We start from the raw sequence: 8480 nt of genomic DNA, 5'->3' as shown, positions 1-8480 counted from the left end.
ACTCAAACTTGTATTGAGTATTAAAACTATATTATTGACTTCGAAGAAAATTGAAGTAGCTCGTTACCTCCTAATATTTATACTAGTAATGATCATTGTTCCGAAGATTCAATGTTCGAAGCCAAGGCAACCAGTACTATTGGAGAAGGATATGGCTGCAGACACCTTCTAGGTGACAGCGTCCTCTACCAGGAAATGTTTCTTATCAACTCCGTAATGGTGTATTATGTAATGGCTTTATACTAGTTTAAGCTATATTTTTAACTGTAAACGGTGCGCTGTCCTTACGTGCGTTGTTATGATTTTGAAGTTTTCTATTCTGTTCATGTTTCGCGTGTAGTGAAACGTGTGGTAATTAGGTTTTGTCGAACGATATACCAAGTAAATAGTGGGCTTCTTTGCTTTTTGTTTTATAATATTGCATTAACTAATGCGCAATATGCCCCAAAGTACATGTTTTATACACGAGGTGGAGCGCAATGGGTGTGATAAACAAACAAAAAGTAGAATTTTGGACATGTAAAAACAAAACAAAAAAAGAACATGAATATAAAACCAACTCTGATCCGCACAGATTACACATCATAAATCGTAATAATAGTTAGGGTATGAGGGTGGGGTGAAGTGTAACTGAAATCCACTTAAGACTTTCTCCCAATGCCAACAGTAAAGCAATACATTTTTGAGAACCGGATTTGTTATGTATTGTTTTTCTAGTACTGTTGGCCGAAACAAGAACTGAATGAAACTACAATGCTGCACTACAAACTCAAATCAAGTTTCACTGCCCTCTGTAGACTATTCGTTTAATGTCTGAACAGTGGCGTAAGTATGCCTCCGCAAAAGGGCCTGACAAGCTTAGGAATTGCCGAAAAGGATAATAAACGTAGTAGGCCCAATTTTTCTTATTTGTAGGCCCCATCTTTTCGCTACTGTGTTTGATTAATTTGTAACATTAACTTTTTTTCAGGTGCTTCATTATAATGCCTTTCAAACCTGTGGAACAACCAAAGTGTCCAAAATGTGGCAAATCCGTGTACGCAGCTGAAGAAATGTTGGCAGCTGGCCAAAAGTGGCACAAGAATTGTTTCAAGTGTGGTGAGTGTTGTTAAGGTCTTTATTAGTTAAAATAAGTACTTCGATAACCTATCATAACACGTGTACAAATTAATTATATGTACACATACAGAGTGACTAAAGTGGTGGTTCGTTAGTGGCTGACGTGGGGTGGCATCGGTAAGGTGGTTCGCGGGATCTTTTGTCCCGCAGAAATGGTTCACGGACGAAAACGTTTAACCATGTGTTAATACCCTTGCTGTATGGAACAACTTTCGTACCCTGGGGTTGCACCACACCCCAAACTAAAAACACAAAACCTTAAGTTTTATTAGATTGTTAATCTGTCCACGTGCATTTAAGGTAAACATCTTATGAAGTATTCCATAGAATATTGTTATTTTCTTTGTTTTGGCATTGGTAATAAAGAAATGATGGAAAATATCGGATGTTGATGCTTAATATCGCTTTATTTACAAAAAAAAATGCATTATTAAAAAAAGTAAGGAATTTTGAACTAGAAATATCATTTGTTGGCCATCATCAGTGAAAATGCCTCACATTTAATCTAACTAACTTCTTGCTAGAATATTCTGTATCTGATACTATCATTTGACACTGAAAGCACTAGATATAAACTTGACTGTGATCTAAACACTGATCTGACTGTCCTCTAACTGATTATATTCACCCTCACTGTTGTCCTCAGGTTAACAATTACTGGCCAACATCTGCCTAATTCTCTCGCCTTCACTATTGCTATCCATCTTCAATGTAATAAATATATAAAATTTTGAAACTGCCCTCACAAAAACCTAATTCGCTGCAAAAAAAAATCTCAAGAAACATGTGTTACCCTCAGTTCAGCTGGGATAGAAATGGGAGATACTAGTTGTGTATTATATTTGCAGTTTTAGGAAGCTAACAGGAACAGCAAAGGTCTCGGTGCTGCGATCAGTTTACGAGATTGTTTACATTTTTTTTTGGGGGGGGAAACCAGGGTACAAACGTAAGGTTAAGAACCACTTGTTTAGAGACGTGGCACAACAGTTCTTTTATCCCTAAAATACCAGACTAATTTGTCCACCATTTGGTTAAAAAGGGTTCATTTGAATCTAAGTATATAACAATATTATAAATAAAGCCAAGAAATAAATTGTGAACACTAAACAAGCCTTTGAAGAAAACCCATCTGTAGAGCAATAATAGAACTTCTCTGATACCATATAGATAACGATATATAAATCATACACACTCACTTTGAGAACCATAAGTGAGCAACTTTAACACACTGCATACACCTTTAGCACAATATGGTCTACACAAGTACATTAATACGGCTAAATTTAACTGGTATTCATAACGTTTTACCATAATTCCAAAACAAAAATCCGTAAATAACACAATAATATAAAAACGCCAAGTAAATAACAGTCAACACGCGAATAAATCATGTCAATAAATGAACCAGCGAATAGAAATGTTTTGATTTTAACATACCACAATATCAACGAATCTAATGTGAACACTACGGAATTAAAAATATCACTATAATTTAATTGTAGTAATAAGTCGGTAAACTGCCCAATTCTCATACCAACATGTCCACAAATCATCTAGGAAAGTCGTAAATCATGAAGTGAGCATTTCACCAACTCAACAAATGAGCATACGTCAGGACAATAGGAACTGATCCCCACCTGAAAATTCAGCCGTGCTTACAAATCGCCTTAGTATCATGCTACTCATCACGTATGTGAAGTCTCTCACACTTTTAATATTTTTTTTAACGCAAAAGGAACAAATTTTATACTTACCCCCATTTATCACGTGACATCACATTGCTTTTACTTCAATTCGTAAATGACTTTATACGGATACAACCTATGTCTTTGCAACACTGAAACATTGACTGTTGATCATGCATTTATAAACTCGCACACCGCTTATTCTAATTTTATATTTTCAGTTATTTACTTTTCAGTTTTTGAAGTTTTTCTTTTTTATGATATTCAAACTAAAATCCACCGTCAAACTAAGCAACTCTACAAAATTTATGTTGTTTACTCAACAGGCCTTTGCCACAAAAGTTTGGACAGCACAAATGCCACAGAACACGGGGGTGAGCTGTATTGCAAGCAATGTTATGGCAGAAAATTTGGACCTAAGGGATACGGTTTTGGTGGAGGAGCCGGGACCCTTAGCATGGACACAGGAGCACATCTAGGCAATACCGAAACCACAATGAGGTAAATCTTGTTGCTATAAATACATAATACCTGTTTAAAGGTGGAGTGGGTGTTGCAGTACCTTAATGCATCAGAATATCAAATTTAATTGACAAGTTCTACAGTTAAGTAATGTTACTACGTATAATCCGAATACGAAGCAAATACTTGTATATATAGAGAAGGTCACGTTTTCAACAAATAGTTATAATTTTGAATATAAAGAAGTTCTAAAAGGAGCAGTTATGGGGGGGGGAGAGCAAACTTTACTTATTAAGTTATACAAAGTAAAAATAATCTGAATAACTTTTTTCTTTTGTTAAATGAGCTATTTAAAAAAAAAATTCGTAATATAGCCAATACTAATTTTTATTAATTCTTTTATTGATTTTTTTTTCTTTCAGCAACAAACCAAGCGACCCATACTACGGTTAAACCCCTGGAATTTAATATTTTCTCTACAAGAGAACAAGTATTTAAATGTGACATCAAGAGGGAACGATCGATTGAGGGGGACAATTTCTTAATATTTTAATTATTTATTTAAATGTTTGTTTCATCACTTGTCTCGGCATATGTGATAATTTGCACTGTAGGTATCGGAACGAGTTTTGGAAATATATATATATTTAATCCAATTAATCGGCCATCAGAACTATGCAGCTATGGAGAACCATCGAGAATAGCCTTATCAGTCTTCTGCTTCAGAGTTAGAGCTAGAACAGAAGCTTTGATTGTCACGCTAGAAAGCTGTTAAATCTGTGATTTTTGTTTCTTTTTCTCGGTTTTTTTTTATGTTGTAATTTATTGTGTATAATGCACTCTATTTTTGATTTAATCGGATGGTGTCGTTCGTATTGGTTCAGTGACTGGAATAACCAGTAAAAAAAGCCTAGTAGTCTTAAGCAAAACCTTGCCTTCTGTTCAAAAGTTTGATTGTAAAATGTGCAACGCTTTTTATTCATTAAACAACTGTTTACAATCCTTATTAGCTTGTTCTGGTTTTTTCAGATCAATGTTTGTATTTTACAAGATAGTATTTATTCATCACTGAAAGAAGTTCCTGGAACAGTTTAACGATGTTAAGTGATTATCGTATTGATTACCAATTTTGTATATTTTAACAAGTTAAACAACATCACCGACCACTTGTGTATATCATATTACCTTTCAGCTTTAATAGCTACAACACAATGGCTATTACTTTTCATTACCAATACTAACTTCATTGGAAGAAGAGATACTATTATTAGCCAGTTCTGCGACAAACTTGCAGCTTTTAAGTTCGCTTTATCAGTTGTTCATTCAGCACAAACGCTGCTTTTGTATGTTTATATGACATACCCAGTGCCTTTTATTAAGTCTTTTCTCTGTTGTTCATGCGACAAACATACTGCTTTTGTTAGGTTGGATTTTATTCGTGCGATAAATACGCTGCTTTTGTTAAATGTTTTATCAATTGCACATTCGACTGTAGTGTTCTTATTTACCTTGCAGATAATAACAGGAAAAATAGCAAACTGTTATACAATCAATGTGACTAGTACAAAAAGACTATTCAGCACTGTTTCTGTGACCGGACAGTACTCTGATCTAGAAATGCCGAAGAAACTCTTGGGTTTGTTGACTTGGGATTACAGTGGTAAAATCTGAAAGTTGCCATTGTGGGTTTTATATTACGTTTTTCTCCTAGGATTTGAGTTTCGTTGATTTGTATGTCGGGCTTGGAGTGCAACTATGACGAAAACATGATATGGCGTGAAACGAAGGCTATGGGTTATTTTTTTTTAAAGTTGGTTTTTTTGCGTATGGTTTTCGGCTTTCAAATGGAAGTATTCATCTGATAGTTGATGAGAGTTACCTACTTTGACAAAAATGATAATCCACCAAGTTTTACGGGACGTTATCCTGAGGACGTTAGTTGATAGATCATCATCATCCGGGGCTTCTTTAATTTCATGAGTAGTGAGAGAAAGGTGGACGTTTCGTAGGATTCTGTATAAGCTGGTGCTGCTTTATTGGCACTGTGAATTCCAGAGAGCATAAGCAACTACTTTGTTTCAGTTGTTGAACAAAAGTATAAAACTTTAAGTCTTTGTGTTTGATCTACTTGCAGTTCGGCGGGAAGTGTGTGGGTTTTTATTAAGTCATAGATTTATCGTAAGGAGTAGGAATTTGCCACGAATTTGAAATATTAGAAAAAAGTCGGGATCAAAATGCTTGATCAGCCTATTTTTCTGATTGTCCAAAAGATCAATTAAAAGTAAAGTTTTGTGATGGCCGTGCCAGAACTACAACGTGCTGTAAAAGCACCCTTGAAACAATGTATCAAATCAATCACTCTGATCAACTGTTATTACTACAGGTATATGGGTACGTACCTGTAGTAATGTCTGTAGCAAGCGTCTTCCGTGTGCCTGTGGACATTCCGGTCTAGCAGACTTCGCCTTGACCAGCATATAGCGATGGTCCCCACTGTATCTTTATCAAATGATCACAGCTTCCACTCGCATGCAAGTCTTGCACCATCGTATGGTTGTTACTATAAACAGCCCGGGTCTAACTGTGAAGAAAGAGAAAGTGAACTATAAGTACCGGTTTTTACAGAGATAACTAAAATCAGGCTAGTCACTGTGCAGATGTAAGACTACCTTCTTATCATGGGAATCCATTGGCATAAATATCTTGCTTTCATACAACTTCACTCGGATACAAGCGTAGTTTGTTCGAATCAACTACAAAGTAGTGCTACCCAAGTATCTTTATTTTTAGCTATTTTTTTTACCTTGGGTCATACATCGAAGTCCAAATTAGTGTGACCTAAAAGCATCTTGTACTACAACAAATGTTAAGAGAATATTCAGGGAAATACTTCGGTACTAGCTGGAGAACCCGTCCACTGGGTGGAAGTTATGTCAATTCATGCTTAATGAAATGTTATCTTGGGACATAAAGTTGCTTCCCTTGTATGTAATTGGAAAAAAAAGCAGAAACGCCCATAAAAACTGTAAAACTCAATGTGAAACCGTAAATTTGCATGTATCTATGCATGGACCCAACAAATCTTCATGTCAAATTTGAAGATCCATCATCAGGAGGCGAAGTAGAGGTAAAAAAATGCACAAAAACTACCAAGAAAACCGCGAAATGCAAAACAAAATTTGTGTGTCTCCCCAATAACCCAATGAATCTCCATACCAATTTTGGTGAAGATTCATCCACACCCTGCGAAGTAGTTACATGGATATACAACACAGTACTATTATATTTATACAGATACACAATTCAACAAAAAATTGGAAACTGTTTATTTTGGGAACAACTTGAAAGATGTAGGTAACGGGTGTTACTTCCTACAGATAATTTCACGAACTTAAATATATTTTAAGTTATTGCAATCGAAAATATATCTCGCTGCTAACTCTGAAAGCGTGCAGTATAATCGCGTATTCTCTCATGTAATATAAACACACAACCTGCTAAACATTTACTTCACTGTCAAACTAAAAGTGCATCTTATCAGCATCAATGAAAGTATCGGATACAACGTATTATTCAGTGATGTTTCACAAATCGATAATCACAGTTTACTTCATAGGTCAACATCTTAACATTCAGAACGAATTATTCATTATTTTCTTAATTGGTTGTTTAACAGTTCTCTTGTTTTAATTCATTCGTTGGTGTCAATAACTCGTGAACGATTTTATGTAATGTTCGTGTATGCGTGCAACACCACATACATACTTGCATGTATGGTACCACACGTGTGTGACTTCATATCAACATCGTAGATGTTTATAGTGTCATACAGACTACCTACAACACATGCACTGCCTATAGTAACTAGTGTGGGTTGAATTTACAAGTAATTTCTTGATAGTAGCGCTACTTTCTACTGTATCGCCATCTATGAGCTCTTTAATTTGTTTTTTCTCTGCATCACAAAATTAATAAACAATAGCAGAACTTTTCAGCTAAAGTTCATTCAACTGGGTCTAGTATTCATATTGTCTATTACAGCAACCATTAATACACACTCGAACCCAACACAGACTAAATAAAATATTAAACAGTAAAATACATTCAGTTTGATGGATGTAGAAGACTTGTTTTGTGTGTGCCTTTGTGTATATATGTATATTTCTGGTATGTGGCTCGTATATTATTGTTTTAGTTCTATTTTAATTTATCACTTTATTTACTTTACATAACGGTTTTATTGCAGATAGACAGATATTACCAAGTTTTGTATATCTGTTGTATTCTTGAACTCTAATTTTGTGGTTTATTTTCTTTTATTTCTCTGATTTAATGGAACCTGTTTTCACAGGGGATGTGGCAAGTAGTTTTTTCCTCTCCTTTGGATATTTATGTGATATATTAACTACTATCGTATTATGTAGTGGCTTCTGAATATTGTTCTGACTTTATGCCGCTCGCATATCCTCTGTATGTTTTCAAGGAGACTTTTTGGTACAGGGGCTTATGGCTTTATGCCTGTTGTTTCATTCTCTGAATAAAGGTAACTTTCATTCCAGAAATGACAAATCTACAGAAAATCTGCATAATACTGGAAGAGTACAACAACTATATAAAAGAAACAATAGAGCTACTACATCATGCAATTCATTCGTCATTCCAACAGCAAAAATAGTAGAGTTAAACGAGGGACGAATTTGGAATTAAAATAGGCTTGGGGAAAATTACTTTTATACTGGCCTTCCGATGAGGTTCGCGGAGAAGGATTTTTGAAAAACTGAGCGGCATTTTGACCCTAATACGTTTAGCCTCTAATTTGAACTAGTATTTTAAACAAAAAATACATTGTATATTGTGGAAAATGCAACGTTTATTATACTTATGGCCCGTCTTAATAAAGACCTATATAACAATGAATTACATGAAATGAAATTAATTCACACTAAGATGATTTTAAAATATGAATTCACTTATCCAATTATTGCTCATCTGTGCTATATCTAAGAGGTGCTTAAAGCAGTGAACGAGAAACTGGGCGCCCGATTTAAATAGTGTCGACAAAAATATTTACGAAGGACTGTAGGTCCAATCCCCCCTCTGTTATATCTTCCTGCTACGTAGTATTACAAATCAATATAATTCCACGGAAACCTCTTCTATGAGAAAGCTTTAAGTGACGTCAAAAAGAGGATGAACCATAACAATAAGTAACCA

The 8480-nt window shown here is 35.0% G+C and overlaps 1 protein-coding gene across 1 annotated transcript in view; it reads left to right on the top strand.

Moving 5' to 3' along the window:
* The window catches only part of LOC106459672 (muscle LIM protein 1-like), a 15193-nt gene extending 10921 nt beyond the window's left edge, over positions 1-4272 (top strand). Inside the window, exons 2-4 of the mRNA XM_013919312.1 lie at positions 971-1098; positions 3131-3305; positions 3689-4272. Coding sequence (XP_013774766.1) covers positions 984-1098; positions 3131-3305; positions 3689-3719 — 321 coding nt within the window. The 5' untranslated portion in view covers positions 971-983 and the 3' untranslated portion in view covers positions 3720-4272. The remainder of the gene's footprint in view (positions 1-970; positions 1099-3130; positions 3306-3688) is intronic.
* The last annotated feature ends 4208 nt before the right edge of the window (positions 4273-8480 follow it).

Source organism: Limulus polyphemus, unplaced genomic scaffold, assembly GCF_000517525.1.
Source record: "Limulus polyphemus unplaced genomic scaffold, Limulus_polyphemus-2.1.2 Scaffold646, whole genome shotgun sequence".
In the NCBI taxonomy this organism is placed as follows: domain Eukaryota; kingdom Metazoa; phylum Arthropoda; class Merostomata; order Xiphosura; family Limulidae; genus Limulus; species Limulus polyphemus.
This window is presented reverse-complemented; position numbering and strand designations above follow the sequence as displayed.